General features: G+C 40.0%; 1 protein-coding gene across 1 annotated transcript; it reads right to left on the bottom strand.

Annotated features, from left to right (window-relative positions):
• Positions 1-16,666: 16,666 nt before the first annotated feature.
• Positions 16,667-24,561, bottom strand: LOC140237011 (alpha-N-acetylgalactosaminide alpha-2,6-sialyltransferase 5-like). The gene is made up of 5 exons (XM_072316957.1): positions 24,532-24,561; positions 21,561-21,839; positions 20,106-20,533; positions 18,481-18,588; positions 16,667-17,078 (listed from the first exon to the last, which is right to left on the bottom strand). Exons 1-5 carry the CDS (start codon positions 24,559-24,561, stop codon positions 16,667-16,669), a joined length of 1,257 nt encoding a protein of 418 aa, XP_072173058.1.
• Between the last annotated feature and the right edge of the window lie 236 nt (positions 24,562-24,797).

Here is a 24,797-nt window from a genome sequence, read left to right as displayed (position 1 = left end):
CTTGGATGGTATATGTCCCTTGGGGAGTGGATGATCACCACAAGGTCAAAGGTCACAAGCATGGGTCAACGAACTTTAGATCCCAATGTTAAGTTTTTATGGCGCGTTTCTATTATGGGTCATAACTTTTGATCCATAGGTCCGTTTGTGACCAAACTTGGATGGTAGATGTCCCTTGGGAAGTGGATGGTCACCACAAGGTCAAAGATCACAAGCAGGGGTCAACGAAATTTAAGGGCCCAATGTTAATTTTTTATGACACGTTTCTTTTTTGCCATAGATTTTTACCCTTTTATATATTTTTTTTTTGATCTGTTATATCACATTCGCGTACAATTTCTTGTACGCGAATGGGCGAGGCACATTATGACACTTGCCTTGTTTAAAAGGAGTTAAGGGGAAAATATGATTTTATGTTTACATTTGCAAAATGTATTTACTAAAAATAAAAATCAATATTTTTCTATTGTATGACCATAATCTTGTAGGTGACACCCGGCTCTATGTTCGGGTAAAATTTGGTAGCGATCGCGCTATCGCCGGCAAAGATCTGAAGGGGGGGGGGGGATTAATACATGTACACACATTTTTTTACACTGCAATGTATCCTGCTTATCCCTGCAAATTGAAAAAAAAATAAGAAGTGAAGAACTTTAATATGTGACTTCTGAAGCTGTCAAGACAATGAAAGAAGCCATTTCATATCAGTGGAAATAAAGAGATTGTACATATCAAAACAAAGAAAAGAAAGTACCAGCAAATCATCGAAGCATTGTGCACAAAACAATTATATTTATCAGAACCAAGTACATGTTCATTATCTTGGAGTTACATTTGATCTTCTACTTTATATAAATATACTTATAAGCAGTGATAAGCGGAGGGCCAAACCCCCTAAGGTCGCTTACTTTTCGAGTGAGTTCCACTCTCTCTACAAACTAACTAGACCATGCTTATTTTCAAGTTTTAATTGTAACAAACAACATTCCACAGGTCTATCTAAAAAAAAAAAAAAACAGTTACGAAAGCCTCCAAATCCAAGATGGCGTCCATGATGGCTGTCATGGTTCTAGGACTGCTCCCCCCGGAGGACAACTCCCCCGGACTACTCCCACCTGACAACTCCCCGGAGGACGTCTCCCCCGGAGGACTACTCCCCCGGAGGACGTCTCTCCCCGGAAGACGTCTCCCCCGGAGGACGTCTCCCCTGGAGGACTACTCCCCCGGAGGATGTCTCCCCGGAGGACAACTCCCCCGGAGGACCACTCCCCCGGGGGACAACTCCCCCGGGGGACCACTCCCCCGGAGGACCACTCCCCCGGAGGACCACCCCCCGGGACAACTCCCCCGGAGGACCACTCCCCCGGGGACAACTCCCCCGGGGACAACTCCCCCGGGGACAACTCCCCCGGAGGACCACTCCCCGGGACCACTCCCCCGGGGACCACTCCCCGGGTGACCACTCCCCCGGAGGACCACTCCCCCGGAGGACAACTCCCCCGGGGACAATTCCCCGGGGACAACTCCCCCGGAAGACTACTCCCCCGGAGGACTGCTCCCCCCATACCCACCAGGCCTGAAAATCTCCCTCTCACTTGGGATGGGGAGGGGGTGGTTACATGCACTTTTTGTCTTGCAGCTGAAAGGGCCGATATCCTCTTTTGAGCCTGCGAAAAAAAAAAGGGGGGGGGGGCTCATGCACTTTGTAATAAGTGAGAGTGAAGTTGATTCTGTGATAAATTCCAAGTGCTTTTTGAGACATCAAATGTGAAATGCGGGAATGTTATCCTGTAACAAAGCAGGAATTTTAAGTAGCCCAGAACACTTCCTTCTAAAAACAAACAACAAACAAACAAAAAAACAGTGCAGCAGCAAGGGATTCATGATGCGGCCTCTCCGAATCTGGTCCGCAGTCTCTTTCCACCTCCCTGCTCAGAGCTTGCTCAGCAGCGTAACAGCCGGGGGCAGACTACCCTCCGGAAGTCCTCCCTAACTCTAAACCTAACCGGGAAAATGAAGGGAGAGGAATGAAGGAAAAATGGGAGAAGGGAGTGAGGGAGAAAGAAAGGAAAAGGAAAGAAAAAAGGGGAAAGAAAGAGAGAGGAAAAGAAAGAAAGAAAGAAAGGAAAACGGAAGAAAAAAAGGGGGAAGAGGAAAGGAAGAAAGAAAGGAAAAAAGAAGGGAGGAAGGGAAAGGAAGAATAGGAAAAGGGAGAAAGAAAGGCCAAGAGTGGAGAAAGAGAGAGGAAAGGGAGAAAGAAAGAGAAAGGAGGAGGAGGAAAAGGAAGAAAGAAAGGAAGGGGAAGGAAGAAAGGGAAAGGAAAAAGAGGGAAAGGAAAAAATAGGAAAGAAATTGGAGAAGTGAAGAATCAGACGGAAATTGAAAGAAAAGAGGAGTTGAAGAGAAGGATTATGGGAAAAAAATTATGAGAGAAATGAGGAGGAAACAATGAGCAACGGAAATCGGGAAGAACAAAACGGAGCGAAAAAGACGGAAAACGTGAAAGGGGAAAGGAGGATGGAAAAAATTAAGAAAGGGAATAGAGACTGAAAGTGGGAAGAAAGGGAAAAGCGGCATATTGCATAAGCCTAGATTGGGAGACGCGAGGGGACCCAGTTATTTAAAGGGACTGTACAGTACACTTTAAGGTGGTGATTCATGTTTTGAACATTCCAAAGTGAGATAATGAGAAACTTCTTATGAAATAATAAAGAAAGAGCATGTAATTTTAACAAGGATTCAACGTTTATTTGGTGAAAAATTGGTTTTCAAATGGATGAGATATCAAAAAGAGTGATAATAATAAAAAGCGACAGGCCACGCCTTTTATTAGGATCTCTTTGTTTCACCTTATTTTTGGATATCTCAGCCATTTCAAAACCAATTTTCATCAAATAAACTTTTGATATCCCTTAGAATTGCATGCTCTTTGACATTTTATAGAGTGGTTTCTGAATGTCTCGCAAAACGTTAAAAGCTAAATCCTCACCTCAACCAGAACTGTACACACCTTTTAAAAGTGAAGAAAGACAGAAGTTTTACATTGTCGAAAGTGTTTGCTTAACGAGCAGCAAGGGGGGGGGGGGGGGCAATCGCCCTCGAAATTCCCCCAAAATGTGCACCTAATCACTCAATTTCAGTTCTGAAAATGCAAAAATTTCGACCTCGGGCGCTTCGCACCCTCGCACCATTTAGGAAAATTGTGCCCCTCCATGCAGGAAAAACTGTGCGTATGACCTTTTGTAAAGTACCATGGGCATGTCACTGTTAATTAAAGATCTTTAAGCCTTACAGTGCTTCAATATCGAAAGCTTCGGGGAGGGGGGGGGGGCTTCAATCCCGGACCCCCGGGATGGGCTCTAAGTTTTACGGTGAAGCGATGTGTTTTGCAAAGCCAGCCATGCTATATTTTTTTTTAATAGCTGCCAACTTCAAGGTTTAAATGTCTAAATCTCTAGAGCTCCCCCAGACCCCCGGCAGGGGCTCTGCCCTGCACGGTGCACCCCACCAGGGATCCTAAGGTTGGCCCCTGGATCCTACCCGTATAGAACTGGTGCAATTTATTTTGTAAAGCATATATAGGCATTTCACATTTTTATTCAAAATCGCAGCCTTCTTCATGGTTTAAAATAATGCATATGTCTCGAGAATTTCAAGGGGCTCCGCTCCCCCCCCCCCCCTTGCCTTTTGCCAAGGCCCTCTCGCTATAATGGGCGAGCGAAGCGAGCCCAGCCCACTCAGCTGGGCTCTCTTTACCATACAGAGAGAGGGCCTTGACAAAAGGCTACTCCCCCCCCCTCCCCCCCTCCCCCCCCCTCCCCCCCCCCCACCCCCGCAGGCTGGGGCTCTGTCCCTGCACCCCACTTACATTAAATTTTACGCTGAAGCAATGCATTCTGTAATATTAAGCCACCCGTGCTTAATTTCGATTGAAACAGCGCCCAATTCCAAGGCTTACAATGTCTAAAATCTCGGGAGCTTCCGGGGGCTCGGTCCCCGAACCACGATAGGGGCAAGGGGCTCTAAAGCCCGCACCCTACGCACATACATCTTGATTGTATTGTGTAAATAAAAACATACGCGCTTCACATTTAAAAAAGAAAAAAAACAACATAGTTGACATGTTCAATTTAAAGTGGCTAAATCTCGAGAGCTTCCAGAGGCTCCGCCTCCCGGACCCCCAGCAGGGAGACTCTGCACCCGACCTACATTCAAGTTTTACGCTGAAGGAATGTGTTTTGTAAAGCAACCTATGCTTAAGAGTCATGGAAAATTACTTCTTCCACCCCCCCCCCAAAAAAAAAGAAAAGGAAAAAAATCTGTACATGCCACTGACCGGGAAAATGTTGATCTTGCCCCCCCCCCCCCCACACACACCTGTTACGTCCCTGAGATCGCTATAATACAGATTTATTGGGTGTGTGGCCCGGGGGGGGGGGGGGGGCGCCTAGAAAAATGGAGAAGTAGCTTTAATTTACAGGGAAATTGCGTCAGATGTGGTGACTGTGATACTCGGATGGGCGTCTTTCCCCCGAGCTCTTGTTTTTTTTCTATACACCAATTTGTAAGCGAGCAATAAACAGATAAACTCGGATATAATAAAGCGACAACGAGCAAGTTTGGACTGCAAAAATGCAAAAATTTTCAAACACGCTCGCTCCGTCGCTCCCACAATGACTCTTATTTTGTTGACTTTGGTTCCTTACCGGCCATCAGTTTTTCATAACGTAATATCATAATAAATACAAGGAAAGGATCCCCATTACTAAGGTGGCTCAAAAACACAGAAAAAACATATGCGATCACATTCAAACCTACATTGTAAAAGTCTTCAAAAGAATGCATGGTTTGTGGAACCTTCCTCTAGATGTAAAAGGAAGGAAGAAACTTATTTCAAAATTATAACATTACAGTGACGTTCCTATATTGTGTGGTATATTTTTTCACGTTGACAGTTTTTGTTAATGGGATTTATATGAATTTTTCCCAGACTGTAAATGATAAGAAATAAGATATTATTGCCAAAAGCGCATTAATTAGATAGACAGCAGATGGGAATTTGGGAATTAAGGGACGAGGTGACCCCTTAGTTTTACAAAATTATGATGCAGAACATCTATTTTTGCGTTATTTCTGAAATAAAATTCCGTGTACTTAGCCGAAGCTCCATTATCATTATAAAAATGAAGGAATGAACAAAGAATAGAAGAACTAGGTTACGTTCACACAAACGTAAAGTTAACTCTGTCACTCTTGGAAGATCAGCGTCCACAGGAATTTAAATCGAATTCTTTCATTTAAAAAAAAAAAGTGGTGGGGGTGGTCACCCAGGGGATTAGTCAACCTGGGAGTTGTCGTCCGGGGGAGTGGTCCTCCGGGGGAGTGGTCCTCCGGGGGAGTGGTCCTCCGGGGGAGTGGTCCTCCGGGGGAGTAGTCCTCGGGGGAGTAGTCCCCCGGGGGAGTAGTCCTCGGGGGAGTAGTCCCCCGGGGGAGTAGTCCTCGGGGGAGTAGTCCCCCGGGGGAGTAGTCCTCGGGGGAGTAGTCTCCCGGGGGAGTTGTCCTCCGGGGGAGACGTCCTCCGGGGGAGACATCCTCCGGGGGAGTAGTCCTCCGGGGGAGACGTCCTCCGGGGGAGTGGTCCTCCGGGGGAGTTGTCAGGTGGGAGTAGTCCCCGGGGGAGGAGTCCTCCGGGGGAGTTGTCCTGATAAGGGCTGTCATAATTACTGAATTTGTTATTTGAAAGACAGGATTTAATAGAAACATCAGATTTCAACAAATTTGAAAAAGAATACATTCTTTGAAGTTGATAAAATTTTTGTGGGTTATTGTGATAACTGGATCGAGATTTTAAGGAAAAGAAATCATTTTTGATATTTTTCTGAAAAAAAAGGAAAATCATGAAAATACTTGATTTAGAATAAATCAGAGAAAGACTAAAGAATTATCTTGAAACGTTTCAAGAATTTTGTTTGCCAATAATCAATATTTTGAAAAAATTAGAGGTCAGTATTGTATTGAGCTCCCCCGAGTTATAAAGTCTCAGACTTGAAAACTCATTTTACATAATAATGTCATGTATTTAGACACGCATCTGTTCTCAAAGATTTCACAGAGGGTCAAATCCAAAAACGTGCTTACTTTTCGAGTTCCACTCTCTCTGTAAAGAAGACCATGCATATTTTCAACATTTAAACATACTAAGCAATTGTTCCATAGGTACACTTTAGTAAATTTGTTGCAAAAACCTCCAAAATACAGATGGCGTCCAATAGGGCCGCCATTTTTATTGAATATCAAATTTCAAATATAAAATTTGATAGAAACATTGGATTGCAAAAAAAAAAATTGATGATGTCATACGAAGGAGAGTAAGACTTCCTACAAGATGATACCCCTTTAGCTGGGTATTGTGATAAATGGGGGGGGGGACTGTTTGTTTTTTTTTTGGGAGGAAATCCATATTTTTATATTGTTTTGAAAAAAAGGAAGAAACATAAAAATGCATGATTTAGTATTTATCAAAGAAGAACTAAAGGATTATTTTGAAACCTGAGATTGAGATTGAGATTTACTGGTATTGAGACACAATTCATATTTACGGAATTACAGGCAATATCATACACTGTTGACAAGTTGAAAAAGTTATATTTACAGGCATACATTTGCACCAATGTGTTTACATGGTCACACTTAATACTGTAATGTTCTAGTCACTTGCATGTGCCTGCAAACTAACTTTTCATGCCAAGTGGTCGGTGACGTTGGTCGCTATACTGTAGTATTTTAAAGTAGATTGTTCTGAGGCAGATCAGATTAACAGAAAGTATCTTTCAGAAAGAGATAGAAGCTTGGAATTTGGCACCAATTTTGCCAATGTGTCATTTTTTGCGTCAAAAATAGTATCCCCACAAAATTCCAGATGGCGGTAATTAATCGAGGCTGTCGTTAAAGACATTATTTACCATGATTGTATGTGAAACAAAACCCCAGCTTTAGTCCTTCAAAATAGTTCTAAAATGTGAATCAGGGATAGAACAACTTACGTACAAACTTGAATCAGTATAATGAATGATAAATATTACTAGATATACAAAATAAATCTAATAAAAATGTTTTTATACTAAATTGTCAACAATTATTATGGATATGGTTATTATTGAAAATATGGTGATATTTCCGTATGTTTTAGCCTTTATTACAAAATTTTTTACATGGTAGGATGTTTTGTGATACAACTAACCTATATACACATATACATCAAACGTGATATCTCTCCCAATGGTAAACAATACCTTTAGCGTGTTGCGTGTCAAAGTTAAATCTCAACTATAATTTGATATTTTTTTAAATCTTCTTATTTTGCTGTCTATTCATATGTTTTCAGATATCCGAACAATATTGTGTTTAGTGTAAACAATGTTGAGGGTCCTTGTTTGTTTGTTTGTTTGTTTGGTTTTTTTTTTTTTTTTTTTTGGGGGGGGGGGGGTCATTTAAAGTGTTTGGGTAAGGCCCGATCTTAAAAAACAAAAAAACAAAAAACTATGCTTCTGTATCAAAAACATGCTTTTTGTTTTACTTTCATGTTACTCTACTGTTGTACAAACGTCAATTATGACATGGTACAATGTCTGATCCGTAGATCTCCTTGATATCCTTTCTGATCTGAAAAAGAACCCCCCCCCCCTCCCCGAAAAATCCGACATGGCGGCCATTTCTCAGATTTGCTCTTAAATGTGTTGATCGAAATTACTTTTCAGTATATTGCTCTTATAAAATTGTCCAAATTGATTATTCTTGCTGTATATTCACATGTACAAATAAGCATTTTGAAGATGTATTTACTATTATCACATTAAAAAATTTGTCTTACATTGTTTTAGGCTGATTTCATGTGGGTTATAGTGTCACAATTGACGTGAACTTATGCCGTTGGTAGACGTTTTCCCGTATTATGATATCAGGATCACTTTGAAGATCGTACCAATAATAAGCTCGTACACTCAAGGGCAATTTCCCTCCAAGATGTCATCAATAATATTGTGCCTTAAGCTGTAGTAATAAACCACAATGCAACTTGCATGGAATCTGATACAGACCAAATCATACTGCTGTACCACACTGCAAAGCTCATCAAATTACAGATCAGTGATTGCCGAGGTGTATGGAATACGATCAGTCCATCCATCTGTCATTTCAGATCTTACTATAAAGGCAAAGTCGGTGATTCCCGACAATCTACTATACTTGCTGCTTCGCTGGATTATCGCAAGCCCAGAAAAGGAAAAGACGATTTTTCTCCATCAGTGCGTGCAGCAACCCATCAGATGAAAGGCGCATTTTGATGGTTGCTCCAGAATCCAAATACATGTACATTTTTCTTCTTTTTTTTTCGCATTTAGTGCACTGTCACGAAATGTTCAGTATTTTGTCGATAAGACTGTCATTATCCTGACATCTAATACCCCTTTCAGTAACCCTCTTGGCTCGGACCAGGAGCGGCCCAGGAGCGGACCGAGTTGAAAATTTTGAGTTTATGAATGGGTGGGGGTCAAAGTAGTTTGCAGGCACAAACCCTTGTTGGTCGTATAGGAGTCTGCATGCGCCAAGACTAATACACGCACCACTACACTGCAGCCTCTCCCAACAAGTGGGAGAAGCTTCAACACAGGGCCTATGGGACAGTGCCAAAGTGGTGCATGTAGTAGTCTTGGCGCAGACTCCTTTACGGCCAACAAGGGTTTGTGCCTGTAAACTAGGGTCAAAGCGGCCCGCTCCAGTTGATGACTGTTTTGGCCCTGCTGCAGCTAGCACAAGGCGCGGACCAGGTGCGGGCCTGGCACTGATCGAAGAGTTTATGAACGATAGCAGCGCTAGGCGCGGGCCAAAATTCCTTTTACGGTCAAAGGTCACAGCTTCCGCTGCTCAGCTCATAAGCGCGAGGCACGCATATCAAATATCTCGCGAAAATACACTTTCGCTCTGTCCTTGACGTGTTTAGTTACCATGGCAGTTAACCCTTACGTTACCGTGTTTATTAATGGATCATTGTAAAAGTAGCGCGGCTCTGCTGTAGTTAGTGAAAACAATTTTTACTGCTTGGAGCGCGCTAAGTGTTTATTTAGCTCGGACCAGGAGCGAGCGAAAAATGTATGAGTTACTGAAAGCGGTATTATAGTGATGTTTCATAGCAAACGTTACACTCTCTTAAAAAAAAAAAAAAATCCGTGTGACCTCTTGAAGAAGTGAACAACAGGAAACAGTGAATTTAGAGTAAAATTGGAATTAATTTTGAGTGAAAATGTTCATTTTCACTCATTTTAGAGTGACCTCAGGGCAGTGGTGTATCTAGGGAGGTGGGTGGCAAGGGGGGCACGTGCCCCGGGCGCCACTCCTTGGGGGCGCCAAAAACGAAACAAAAAACGAAAAAAAAAACGAAGAAGAGAAAAAAACGAAAGAAACAAAAAGAAAAAAAAACTCGCCAAACCAAATCAATTGTAGTCACACAAGAATTCCATGTTTTGTAAGCTAAAATACAAAAATTTTCTGCTCGCTCGCTGAACTCGCTCGCCAGAATTTATATAGAATATAACCAAAAAGATGATAAGAACAAAACGTAATGATGACGCGGACAAAATGACAATGTCTATAATTGTGTTCACACATGTCATTTTATATTCAGCAGGTAAAATGTTACACGAAGCAGCGGCTGCAATTTCTTTCGTTCTGAAGCGATAGCCGATTGGATCAAAAGAGGATGCCAGCGGTTTCGAACATACGGGGGGGGGGGGGGGGCGCAAAAAACCCCCAAATCAAACAAGATAAGAACAGAACGTAATGATGACGCGGAAGTATACAAATTTCGGCTCACTCGCTCGTACTAATTTAGATAATTTTTTCAAGTCCACAGTTTGTTGGTATAAATCGTTATCTTAAAGGCTGTCACTATATATCTTGATTAGAACTGTAAGATTTAATAACCAAAAAAAAAAAATGACAAGAATTCCATGTTTTGTAAGCTGATATGAAAAAAAAAAATTTCGGCTCGCTCGCTGCGCTCGCTCGCCAAAATTTATATATAAAGGAAGATAAGATCGAAACGTGATGATGACGCGGAAATATACAAATTTCGGCTCACTCGCTCGTACTAATCTAAAGTATTTTTCCAAGTCCTCAGTTTGTTGGTACACGCTGTATAAATCGTTATCTATAAGGACGTCACTATATCTTGATTAGAGCTGTAAGATTTGATAACCAAAAAATGACAAGAATTTCATGTTTTGTAAGCTAAAATACAAAAATTTTAGGCTCGCTCGCTGCTCTAGCTCGCCAAAATTTATATTAAAAAGAAGATAAGATAATTATAAAAAAAAAGAAGATAAAAATGAAATGACAAGAATTCCATGTTTTGTAAGCTGAAATACAAAAATGTGATTTAAAAAAAAATTATTACATTCAAATCACCCTCAAAAGACCCTTTTAAGTGCTTGAAATCATGTGGACTTCTGATAAATCCCTACCGAGTTGGGGTTGGGGTTGAACACTTTTTAAGAAGTTAGGGGCGCAATTTTCGGGCTTGCCCCGGGCGACGTTTTTCCCTAGATACGCCGCTGCCTCAGGGATCACTCGAGAGTGAAAACGTTCATTTTTATTGATTTTAGAGTGACCTCAGGGATCACTTGAAGAGTGACGAGTAATCCCTGAGGTCACTATAATGAAAATGAACATTTTCACTCCAAATTCTCTCCAAATTCACTCTAAATTCACTCTTTTCTGTTTTTCACTCCTTCAAGACTGAAAACTTCCACTCATTTTTTGTTCTTTTTTATGAAAGGAGAATATCCCTGGTTTTACTCTGTATTCATGGTAAAGATATTGAATTTAACATGGGTTTCATAAACATTTTTTAATTTCGTTTTCGACTTTTAAAGATATGTTCATGGTGCATTCCGAAAATGTCACCATAAAAACCTAAGACGGTTTAAGATAGCATAAAAATGTTCAGAATGTATAAAAACATATTAATAGACAGCAAAATAGACAAAATTGTAGCAAAATCTATACAATACATTTACTTTGGCGCAATATGCTATGCCAATTTTGATGGCCGCCATCTAAAAATTTGTGAGTGGTTGATATAAATTTTGTCTTAAACTATCTATAGCAAGGTTGGTGCCAATCTTCAAGCTTCTACCTCTATTTGAAAAAAAAAAAATTCTTCATCTTATCTGCTTCGGAACAATTTACTTTCAAATCTGATGATTCTATCAAATCCTATATTTCAAATATCAAATTCAGTAAATATGGCGACCCTCTTGGACGCCTTCTTGGATTTGGAGGCTTTCGCACCATTTTTTTTTTTTTTTTTTTTTTGAGGTAGACCTGCGGAATGTTGTTTGTTACAATCAAAACTTGAAAATAAGCATTGTCTACTAAGTTTGTAGAGGGAGTGGAACTCGACCTTTCTTTTTAGCTTTCGGTCCCCCGCTTATTATCAAATATTCATTTAAAAGACTCCAATAGGTACATATAAGTGAAGAGGGTAGACCACCCCCCCCCCCAAAATAAGCATTGTCTACTAAGTTTGTAGAGGGAGTGGAACTCGACCTTTCTTTTTAGCTTTCGGTCCCCCGCTTATTATCAAATATTCATTTAAAAGACTCCAATAGGTACATATAAGTGAAGAGGGTAGACCACCCCCCCCCCCCCCCCGCCCGAACTCCATTACAAGACGCCGGTAGGTGAGATTTGTCTTATCATCCTGATGATGATGCCTACCTAAAACACCTTACCTTACACCTTACCTACAAAATTACTACATGTGTCTCCCTCAATCAAAACAAGAGACTGGGGTCTCATGCTCACTTGAGTATTGCAAGTTCACCTATACACAATGGACTGCTGCTCAAGTAGAACATAGCAAACTTGGGGTAATGTTGGTGACCTTTTTGGAGGGCATCTATTTTTATATTCTATGGCACTAGCAAAACATCTGGCAAATTTGTAGAAAATTTGACCATGCGTTTGAAAAAGAAGGTCCAAATGTGAAAACTGGTCCTGGTCTAAAGAGGGGAATTTCCAGATAAATCATAGAAAACTGTAGACACCCTAATACATTGTTATACATGTGAATAGTATTTGTGTCGTTATACAAGTTTTTTGTTTCTTTTCTTTTCTTTTCTTGTTTTGTCTTTTCTTTTCTTTTTAAAGTTCGGTAATTTTCAGGGTTGGGGACCCTGGGAGCCCACAAGTAGGGTATTGGGCCCATTTGCACAAATACAATTGTATACAGTATATACTCTTGTGTTCTGTCATCCTGGCAAAAATACCAAATACGAAATACACATGTACAAAGACAAAAAAAAAAAAACAAAAAAAAAAACAAACACGCAAATAGCTTCACTTTTAAAAAAGTACACATTTCTTGACTTATTACTGACATAGTTATTACATTCCCCTGCTTTGTAAAGGCGGTAAGTCAATTGGTCTTTCAATGTGCTTAATTGTATCAATTTACACATGGTTTTTGAAGAAAAAAGGTTACAGACTTTTGGCGCAGCCATGTACACACACCAACTTCCATATATCCACACCACACATATGCACATATGCAGACATGACCAGATGAATGCATATGAATGAATCTATAACGTATACCTGTACGTATAATTGTCGGATTATAGTAGAAGGGAAGACAAGTGACGTAATCAAGTACCCATCTTTCCCACTCTTCTCGTTATGTCGCCCACTATGCCTGCTAGTCTGGGTGCCAGAGGCTGAACCTTGTTTTACCGTCCACCCAATGTTTTTTGATGGTTTTATCCTATTTCGGGGATGCTGAATCCGAATCTGGATGATGCAACTCTTGCATCCTTGAGGATTTTGAGAAATTCAAGATGGCCGCCAAAATGGCCACCAAAACCGAAAATTCCCACGTATTTCCTTCTAAATGGTGTGAAATTGAAAATAATTGATGATTCTACTCTATTTGGAAGGTGCTGAATCCGAATCTGGATGATGCAACTCATGCATCCATGAAGCTTTTGAGATATTCAAGATGGCTGCCAAAATGGCCGCCAATTAAAACCGGAAATTCCCACGTATTTCCTTCTAAATGGTGAGATATTGAAAACAATTGATGGTTTTACCCTATTTCGAGGGTGCTGAATCGGAATCTGGATGATGCAACTCTTGCGTCATTGACGATTTTGAGATATTCAAGATGGCCGCCAAAATGGCCGCTAAAACCGAAAATTCCCATGTATTTCCTTCTAAGTGGTGTGAAATTAAAAACAATTGTTGGTATTACTCTATTTCGAGGGTGCTGAATCCGAATCTGGATGATGCAACTCTTGCATCCATGAGGTTTTTGAGATATTCAAGATGGCCGCCAAAATGGCCGCCAATTAAAACCGGAAATTCCCACGTATTTCCTTTTAAATGGTGAGAAATTGAAAAAAATTGATGATTGTACCCTCTTGGAAGGTGCTGAATCAAAATCTGGATGATGCAACTCTTGCATCCATTAAGTTTTTGAGATATTCAAGATGGCCGCCAAAATGGCCACCAATTGAAACCGGAAATTCCCATGTATTTCCTTCTAAATGGTGAGAAATTGAAAACAATTGATGGTTTTACCCCATTTCGAGGGTGCTGAATCAGAATCTGGATGATGCAACTCCTGCATTGATGAAGATTTTGAGATATTCAATATGGCCGTTAAAATGGCCGCCCAAAACGGAAGTTCCCATGTGTTTCCTTCTAAATGGTGACAATTTTGAAAGCAATAGGTGGTGTTTATCTCATTTTGAGTGTGCTGAATCCGAAGCTCAGGATACAACTCTTGCATCCTTAAGGGTTATGATGATGGTAAAGATGGTCGTCAAAAATGACCGCCAAATACGGAAATTCATAGGTAGACCCCCTATTTCCTTCTAAATGGTGTAAAATATAAAGCAGTTGGTGGTTTTACACTATTTTGAATTTGCTGAATTTGAAGCTCAAGGATACAGCTCTTGCTTCCTTCAGGGTTTTGAGATAATAAAGATGGCCGCCAGAATGGCCCCGAAATGGCCGTCAAAAACGAAAATTTCCATGTAAGCCCTATATTACCTTCTAAATGGTGTAAAATTGAAAACTATTGGCGGTTTTACTCTATTTCGAGGGTGCTGAATCCAAACCTGGTTGGTGCAACTTTCGTGTTCTTTTTTAAGGGTTTTGAGATGTCCTATAGATGACCGCCAAAATAACCGTCAAAAATTCGAAAATTTTAGACCCTATTCAGCACCCTCGAAACTTGGTTGTTGAAATTCGTCCATTCTTTAGGGTGTTTAGACGTCCAAGATAACAGGCCAAAATAAGTGGCAGAAATTCCAATGTCAATATGTTTTTTTTCTTAATGGTAAAAATGTTAAAATAGATTGATGGTCTTACCCTATTTCGAGGGTGCTGAAGGTCTTTGAGAGGTTTTGAGACATCTATAAATGTCCTGCATGAACGGAAACTCCTTAACATTTGCTTATACTTAAATGGTGAAGTATTGTGCTCTAACGCGAAGCGGGGGATTAAAACCATGCAGGGTGAAAAGCAATAATTTGTAAGTTGAGCGAATTTGTCAAATCAGCCAAAAGTTACTGACATCCAAAATGACTGTCACAATGGTATTGTAATATACTGAGATATTCCGATATGTCTCAAACGGAACTTTAACACATACTGAAAAAAAAAAGGAAGTGATATTGACATCATACTGAAACGTACAAACACAAAGATACGACTGAAAATTTCGTAATGCATAATTGTTATAAAACAATGCTTGTGGTCGCCAATAATATGGCTCCACAGATGTGAAGTTAATCCTTTTCGGCTATCAATAGAGTAAAATTGAATTATGAGATGTTGGTATTTGGTGTTGAAACTTGTCTTGTATTCTGACGAGTCTCGCCTCGTATTCTTGTGAAACTTGTCGCATATTCTGATTACGTCAATGGAAATGGTTGCATCCATGACCACTATAGTAGATATCAATAAGAGTAATTTCAAAAGTACTCTTCGCGATTATGATATTCGTAAGTACTGGATTATCAACTATTACCTTCCATGTTGTCGTTTTTTTTTATTCAGTTTTTTTTTTTCACGGCGCGTTACCTGTGATGTAATCCATATTTCATTTTTCATTTCATTTCAATTTATTTTCATATTTTCTCACATATATCACAATATAATGTAAATTGATGCGAAATTTATACAGAACATAATTCAAAATAGAACTTCACCGGAATGTTCAAAAGTTTGTCTTGGTATACATGCGAGTTAAACTGAGATCATAATGCGAAAAATATGATGGGGTCTGCGTAAAAGCAAGCTTGTATAGAGCCGCAGGTCCCGTGATAAAATCAGATTAGGGGAAACATAAGTACAAATATTTTTTTTTAGACCATACTATAACTGGGGGATCCGATTAAAACGAACAAAGATATATATATATATATATATATATATATATATATATATATATATGTATCATATTGCCGAAAAAAATTGAAGCATAATTATAAAAATGTCCCACTCGTGTCTTCAACAATGTCATCAAGACCACCAATATAAACCAAACAACCAATTTGAGTGTTCATGGATGAAGAGATTAAAACTGCTCATGGATTAAGACAGGTAATGTTGGGTGATTTCAGTACACTTCTCTACATCACTATCACAATATGATTTAGATGAACATGTCTTGTCCATTGATTGTTAGCGTTCAAAACTTATCCATTATATGTAGAGGAAACAATGTAACATTGAATTATTCAAAAGCATCTGTAGTCTTGAAGGGTTCATTGCTGGCACACTTTTACACTTGTATCGTACCAACTCAAAAGATATCCGGTATAAAGCTGGTTTCACTGTATATACAGCAAGTTCAAACTGTGCCATTGAGGAAAACCTGAAATCTTTCAGTCAAAAAAAAAAAAAAAAAATAGGGTAAAACCATCAATTGTTATCAATTTCTCACCATTTATAAGAAGGAAATACATAAGAGTTTCCGTTTTTGGCGGCCATCTTGAATATCTCGAGGTGCATCATCCAGATTCGGATTCAGCACCCTCGAAATAGGGTAAAACCATCAATTGTTTTCTATTTCTCACCATTTAAAAGCTAATACATAGAAATTTCCCGTTTTCATGGGCGGCAATCTTGAATATCTCAATACCCTCAAGGATTCAAGGTTTGCATCATTCAGACTCGGATTCAGCACCCTAGAGATAGGGTAGAACCATCAATTGTTTTCAATTTCTCACCATTTAGAAGGAAATACATGGGAATTTCCGGTTTTAATTGGCGGCCATCTTGAATATCTCAAAATCCTCAATGATGCAAGAGTTGCATCATCCAGATTCGGATTCAGCACCCTCGAAATAGGGTAAAACCATCAATTGTTTTCAATTTATCACCATTTAGAAGGAAATACGTGGGAATTTCCAGTTCGGGCGGCCAGTTTGGCGGCCATCTTGAATATCTCAAAACCCTCAAGGATGTAAGAGTTGCATCATCCAGATTCGGATTCAGCACCCCCGAAATAGGGTAAAACCATCAAAAAACACTGGGTGGACGGTAAAGTAAGGTTAGGCCAAAAAAGTGGCTTTGGCACCCAGACTATGCCTGGAACTGTTTAGTTCAGGGGCGTCTTCTCTTTCACTACATTGTATTCTTTGGCTCCGGTACTGTTCCAGAGCCGTATACCGGACGGCCCTGGGGCTGTTCCGTTTGAGGCCTCTCCATTTCGAATATTTTGTGCCTCTTCAGTGCCTTCTCTCTTCTCCGTGTTGTTTCTTTGTTGCATCGCCATTTTGTACTTTCGAAGATAATCCGTATCGAGAGGTTCCGTCAGATTCTGAGAAGTGGCTGCCCACGAAGGGTAGTGGAACATGATGTTATTTTGGAGCGACCATCGTACAAAAATTGCACGCTCTACTGAGAATCTGTGTCCTGAAACCTTTTTATCGTGGAAACCTTGAACTTCGCACTCGCTCCTTCCCATCGGCTCGTAGTAATGATAAGGCACACGTGAGTCGTTATGACGGCTGTTGAGAAGAAGACGATAATACGAACAATAAAATGAAAATAAAGTTTTTCACAGCCAAAAAGTTTTGCTCATCTATTCGCACTTTATTTATTTTCAACAGATCTGCGAAGTGCTAATACAGTAACAGCACATTATGCATGCATGAATGAAATACCAACCGTCTCGGGACTGACCTGATCGCATTCAAAGCGAAATGAAACTACACTGTACTGTACATGTATACAGTACTTGCATATGATAAATTTATATTGCTCGCAGTCGAAATCAGCATTATTGACAGGTCAGCAAGTCCTGATCAATGGCTGCCCTGCTACGATCAACATTTTCCGCAGCCTTTAGCGTCCGTCCCTACTGACTCCTAAGAAATTTCCAGTTATTTCTAGGTCGACAGTCGATACACACAAATTCGTAATACAGTTGTATGTCGTCCCAGGAAATGATAATTTCACCGGTTTTTTTTTTTTTTTTTCTGCATGTGACGCCGAAAGAATGCCGAAATGACAATTTGCTTCTGCAACCTTTCCTTTTTATTTGGCGCCCAAGTAGACGCTAGTTCGTATAAATAGTCCAATTCAAGTCGCTGGATTCAATCTGTTTAGTTGGGGTTTGCAATGGTTAAAAAGGAATATCGCTCGGGCCAGTTAAAAGCTAGTCTGAAAAGTTGGAGTTGAATTGTAAAAGCAAAACAATAAAAAATGTAATCAAAGTCGGGTAAAAGTTAGGAAAAACATCATAATGTGAAGTTTCGCTAATTTTTTTCCTCTTTTTTTTTTGCTAACTACAGTGTTGTTCTCAAACAGTTTATATGAATATGTAAATGAGTGAACTGATGTCATCACCTCACTATTTTTCATCGATCGTGTGAAAGAAATTACAATTTTTTCTGCCATAACAGTACAAAACAAGGTGTTTTTGGCTGAATAACGTCAGAATACGATCAGTCAGATAGAGGATTCGACCCTGGGACATAAGTCTATTTGCGTCGGAACGTCAATATTTTGCATATAGGCCTACACACTATGGCAAATTGTGAGGCGATGACATCATCAATTCACTCATTTTTATATTCGTGTTGAATGTTCAAGAACTGTTTTGTGAAAATCTAATTTTAATCAAATTCTCACCGTTGTGCTCGTAAAATCTTATTCTTTTCGAGTTAGACTGCAATGAATTTTATTGGTTCGGAATTTCCCTTTAAGTGCGCGGTTCGGTCCACAGGCACTTTTTTGTTCTTTCTTTTTGTTTTTGTTTTACCATGCACAGAATGAGCACATGTGCATGTATAATCGTCTGGCTTGTAAAGTTAACAGTACTGTGGTACTCACTCAGAAAAACAAAACAAAACAAAACAAAGCAAAACGAAACAGGGAAACTGCATGCTTATCTACCCCGTTATATACCTGCAGTAGTCGCTGCTTGGTAGGCCGTATACATGGACGTTTTGGCAGATGTCGAGTGCAAATGCCATGGAAACGAAGCCTGTGCTGAACCACGTGTTCAACTCGGCTCTATGTCCCCATGATGACGGCGGCGATGAGGATAACGACAGCAATGGAAAAAGAAGAAAAAGAGAGAAAAGTAGAAAAACATTTATAAGGCTAAATTCAAAAGATGCTTGAGAAATATTGATAAAAAGAATGAAGAGGAGGAGGAAGAAGAGGAGCAACAACTGCTGATAGAAAAAAAAAGCGAGCATGAAATAAGAGGAGAAAAAATTCGCAGAAAAAGAAAAAAAAAGTGAACTAGTCATAATATAGAGGGAAAGAGGTGTGTGGGATGTGAAAGAAGAACATAAAAAAGAGAATAAAGTAAAGGAGGAACAAAAGCAAACAGAGATGAGGAGTGGTATGAGTATCCATGATAGAGGGCGGTGTTACATTGTCATTGAAAACGTTAATAAACTCAAGAAATCCAAAAAGTCCCACTTCATATCGGTAATGTTTAGACTTCAAACAGAGTACAAAAGAGCGCGGTTTATGTGTGCATTGAACTATTGTGGCAACAATTAGTTAAAGGAAGAAATTGCCAGAAATAAAAAAAGAAACACATTGGAATAACTTTAGAATTTCATGCAGACGTGCGACATCACAAGGTGTATCTGAAAAAGGAAAATAGCTGTGGAGATGTTTTTTTTTTTTCTTTTTTGCTTTAAGCATGGACAGCAGACTTATGCGAATGATCCTAATCTCAATTTTTACTTTTCTGTTGCTATTACAGTTGAAATCGAGAAATGAAACTAGTAGGTGTAACAGCAAACACGAATATTGATTTCTCAATTCACTGTAGGGCCTATAGTAACGTGTCCGGGCTTAACAAAATTTTCAAATGAATATTTCATTAACAGGAGAGTAATCAAAATACAATTACCATAATGGGGAAGAAAACGGTGGGTGCCTACTAGGTTACGGTGTAATTAAAAAGTTGGTCTGTTTTAATCCTATAATATATTATTATGACAGAAGGACAAAGAGCTTTGTATTAACAGTATTGGCACCTATACTCCCTTTAACAGGTCCTGATTACCTTTGAGAACAGTTATTTATAAATGTTCAAGATATCACATTATTTTGATGAATATGTGTAGGTCTGTTGTATCACAAAACATCCTACCATATACAATTTTGCAATAAAGCCTAAAATATGAGGAGATATCAAAATTTTTCTCATTAAACCATAACTGTAGACGGTTTAGTCTGGCAACATTAATTTTTTTTTTTTTATTGTAACTATTGTTCACTTTTTGTGTATTTGATAACACTTAACATTGATTATATGGATTTAATTTTTTTTTTTACAGTGTTTTTTTTTTCTATCCCAAACTGACATTTTGGAACTATTTCAAAGCACTAATGCGGGGTCTTTCTTCCATCTGCAAATGGTAAATTATGCCTTTAAGCTGGCCAAACTTTGATTTGACAGTGGAAACAAAACAAGGGAATCTCGGCATCACATATCACACAGTTTGCGATGTTATGCAAGTGTCCGGATCTCGAATTGATACGGAGCACGATCCAAATCTACTTACCTTCGCATTCCAGTGTCTAGCAGAAACCTTGTCTCTGATTCGTTATGTTTCTCCTTCGTCAGAAAAACGAATTTAGCGCGTGGATGTCTTTGTTTTAATCTTCTGGCGACTCTGAAGGTTCTATCAGTCGTCATGTTGATCTCCGCTTCAAAAAGCCATGGTACGACAATGTAAGAAGCTCTCGTTGACTCGTCTATCAGGATCTCATTTCGCACCTTCCAGCGTGTGAACAATCCCCGCTGAAGATTACGGTGGCCGATGATCCGGATGTCGGTTCGGGAGCCGACGTCCTCGGTCCAGCCGATGACGGGGGCGGCGTTCATTCGGAGCACGCAGTCGGCACTGTCGATATCGACCCCGGCGCCCGATTGATAGAGGTGTCCGGAGCTCGATACCAGAGCGCACTGTCCACATCGCAACTTTAAAGGCTAAATTGGAATAATTAAGACAAATGAAAAACGCTCGTATATTTTAGACTACACCACCAGCGGAACATATGAAATTCAAAGAATTCCTTACAGCCGAAAATCATGACAGGCTCGATAAAAATGGCATTGTACATTGTGGTTACGATCCAAAACGTGATTTGCGAGCGGGGTGTCATTCTGTTTTGATGTTTCGACCATTGCCTATGTGTGTTAAGTGCATCAAAGGAATGTTACCGCGGGAGCGTTTAATGAAAGTGTTGTCGGGGTATATGGTCGGAGTAATGTCGGGGTAATTACCCGGGATGACTAGGGTAGAGTTTGGCAAAATTTATCGCGACAACATCCGCACAACATTTTGCGGAATCGTTTCAATAGGCATGGTAAAAATAATAATAATAATAATAAAAAAAAGTATTGCCCCACGTTGTCGTGGTAGCTCTGCTTTGAAAGACTCGTTGTTATAACGGGGCTGCAGATAGAACTTTTATGGGACACCCCACCACTACAGCACACTTAGCCACAAACATAAATACACAACAAAACACACGTGCACACACATAACACCCACTTCTGAGCATACATACGCACCATAATGCGACTATACTAACGACACGTCCTTATAAACACAGCAACATATTTGGCACTCACAAACACATAAACGTTAGTAGTTTCATACACTTACAAACTGATACAAATGCATACACCAGCTCTACAAACACGTACGGTATACGCGCATGGCATGTTTACAAAAAAAAAAAAGAAAAAAAAAAGGAGGTCGCTATGTAAATAGCAGACTGGCAGTCCCAAATAGGAATCATAACAATCATTGGAATTGATTCAAAAGAAAATGTTTAAAGAATTCACAGTATGAAAAAAAAATCCACAAAAACATAATTCGATATATTAGCATACATAACATAAAAATTAAAAGTTTAGGTCTACAGGAAATGATTATAAATACAATATTCGTGATTATTATGCATACCATAGGCCTACATAAGTATCAGAGAAATCTGGTTAACTTTACCTCATCCGAATCGAGCAGAAAGTATCCTGGTACACCAGGACTCTCAGTCGGCGTTGTAAACGACTCGTCGTCCTCGCTTCCGTACTGACTCACATCTCCCGCCCAGTCGCTAAAACTATAACTCTGTATCCCACTATCAGCAAGGGGGCTGCGGAGCTGACAGAAGAGGCCTGCGGCAGGAGCAGCCTTGATACTGCGAAACTCTTTATCTCGAGTCCACTCATCCAAGTAGAGAACAGATATCACCACAGTATACATGCAGAGTCCTATTAAACAACCCTGTTTCATCAACAACAACAAAAAAAAGAAGAAAAAAAGAACAAAAAAAGAAAAGGCAGGACTTGAAAACGGAGAACTGTCATCAATTTATGTGTCATTTTTTATTTGTTTGTTTGTTTTTCTGGGTACTGTTTCATGAAAGGCGTCTGTCCTGGCAAGTTGTCAGTCTCTGACAATCTCAGTAAAATCCTTTGTTTGGATTGGCTGAGAAGCTCTGGTCACTGACTGTTTGCTATGGTGATTGTCAGAGACTGACAGCTTTGTCAGGGCTGACAACTTTCATGAAACGGTGCCCTGAAAGGAGACACATTAAAGATAATATAAAGTTTTCGTATTACCTCAAAAGTTTCCCTAAATTTCCTTGTCTTAGTTTGTGTTTCAGGTTAAAGTACCTTTCATATAACAAACACTGTGAGACTTACTCGCCCCAAAGTGCTCTCATGTCTTAGTAATCATGCAATAATGGTTTCGTACCAGAGCCGCCGCCGTACGGCGGCGAGGTAGCACACGTATTGTACGAAACCATTATTGCATGATAACTGCGACCAGCAGCGTGCAGCCCCATACGCATACTGAGTAGCTAACTGCGACCAGCAGCCCCATACGCATAGCTAAATGGGGCTTCGCATTGTAGCCTACAGGATCATGACAGATTTAGTATCGCGGGTAAATATCAACTTAAAATCCGAAAAATTCTTCAATTTGAAGACTTACCAATTAAGTTGAAGTTTTGAAAACAGGCTTCGAGCAACGTTTGGTTCTGCTAATAGTCCCTTTCTGTTCGAATTGATGACTGAATGTGACTCGGTCGAGAGGACCTTGGGAGCTACACTGAATTGACGGCCAGCGCATGCGCACACAAACATCTTATCCGTTCGTGGGTTTGAAATTTGTTCGCATGTGATGTGTGCGTATGCGCTGGCCGTAGTAATCAGTGTATGTAGCTCTCCCAAGGTCCTCTCGACAGAGTCACATTCAGTCATCAATTCGAACAGAAAGGGACTATTGGCAGAACCAAACGTTGCCCAAAGCCTGTTTTCAAGACTTCAGCTTAATTGGTAAGTCTTCAAATTGAAGAATTTTTTGGATTTTAAGTTGATATTTACCCGCGATACTAAATCTGTCATGATCCTGATGCTACAATGCGAAGCCCCATTACGCTATGCGTATGGGGCTGCTGGTCGCTATGCGTATGGGGCTGCTGGTCGCAGTTATTTGCATGATTACTAAGAAATGAGAGCACTTTGGGGCGAGTAAGTCTCACAGTGTTAGTTATTTGAATGGTACTTTAACCTGAAACACGGAAATTCAGGGAAACTTTTGAGGTACCAAAACTTTTTATTATCTTTAACATTGTGGTGGCTCAATTCAAAAAATTAAGTAGATTAGACAATTTTGAAATGCGCTGACTTGTCTGTTGAGTGGATTTCTAAGAAAATGCTCGCTCATCCGGAGTTATAGAGACTGATGGATGACAGAGAGGCAGGACAAGAGGAAGGCATCAGTCTTAAGGAGTGGAGGCTATCTAGTATGGAACGCCAATTAACGAAATAGACAATGCGACATTTGGCGCCTCATAAATGTTTGCGCCTCGTAGTCTAAGTTGACGGTTTTCGATCGGCGTCATCACTGCAGAAAAGTATGGTCATTATAGTACCGACACAGCCTAGTCTGGATGCCTGACAAGAGAAAACATCGCCGTACAGACTGGCTAGATTGGACAGACTTTCAGATACCGTTGACCGGTAACTGAGAAAGATTAGGCTAATGAGAGAGAAAGATAAACACCCAAGATGAAGGTATGAGATGATGGTGTGAAAAAAAAGATGCACATAAAAATGTTTAATATCAACAATTTAAACAACAGTGATTAGTCATGAATGAAACAATAAAGACAAGAGAACTAAACAAAAATACAGAATGAAAAGATCAATATGAAAACTAAGTATGACTGTAAATTATAGGTAAGCCTTTACGTGCGTATATTGATGCATGCTAAATCAAGATGTACGCTCTGTCCGAGCAGATATTGTCACACACAATGATTCCAATTTGAATGAATAAAGTAAAAAAAAAAAAAAAAATCGGCTTCCCACAAACGAATTTTAATGCTTGAATCAAATTAACCAGCCGTGACTTCTGTTGACAGCAGAAATTTAAGTTCGGTCCCACATTGATATCGTATGTTTTCCTGCAAACACTTTGAAAGCTCAAAAACAAAAATGCGTGCTCAAAAACGACATTGCTTGCTGTTTGCGTTGAACCAGGTACGAAACGCTCGACTGATATGATTTAATTACGATGACCATATTTACAAAGTCGATTGGCAAGAATTTGAAATTGGACGAGAAAATCCTATAATAAACCACCGGTGCCTGAGGCTAAATGTATCGAAACAGCTGCACTGCACTATTAATTGCCGGCGGAACCGTGGGGTCATCAGGTGTCATCACTTTGGGCCCCACACTTTTTTTTTTCTTAATCCGTAAGTACACAACTAGTGGCACTAAATAGAAATAGATGAGATCTTGAAGTGTGAGGGCGGTAAGGTTATGTTTTTCCACTGAAGACTTTTTTTTTTTGCTTGTTCGCTCATGAAACCCGGAAGTGCCCCCCCCCCCTTTTGAAAACGCTCCGCCAGCCCTGCTGTTGTCATGAGAATTTGAAAATCACCAAGAAAAAGAGCACTCACCTTCGAAAATGCTCTACCAAGGCGGGTCATCGTGGGTGTTTCATTTGTCGGAAGCAATCTTATCAGGAACCCAATACTCTAAATCTACTGCTTTGAAGACCGGGGTAGGCTCGTTTAAAACGGAACCAGCACTTCAAGTTGATCCAGAGTCAATGTCAATGATACACTGCTCGTTGTTCTGTGTTCACCTGACGCTCGCCCCGCTTTACTGCCCAGTTCCGCAACTCTCTCCAAAATCCACCGGGAACCTAATGGAGAAAAACTAT

The sequence above is a fragment of the Diadema setosum genome, chromosome 13 (genome assembly GCF_964275005.1).
Source record: "Diadema setosum chromosome 13, eeDiaSeto1, whole genome shotgun sequence".
Classification (NCBI taxonomy): Eukaryota; Metazoa; Echinodermata; class Echinoidea; order Diadematoida; family Diadematidae; genus Diadema; species Diadema setosum.
Note: the sequence above shows the minus strand (reverse complement) of the source record. Positions and strands in the feature narration are given on the sequence as shown.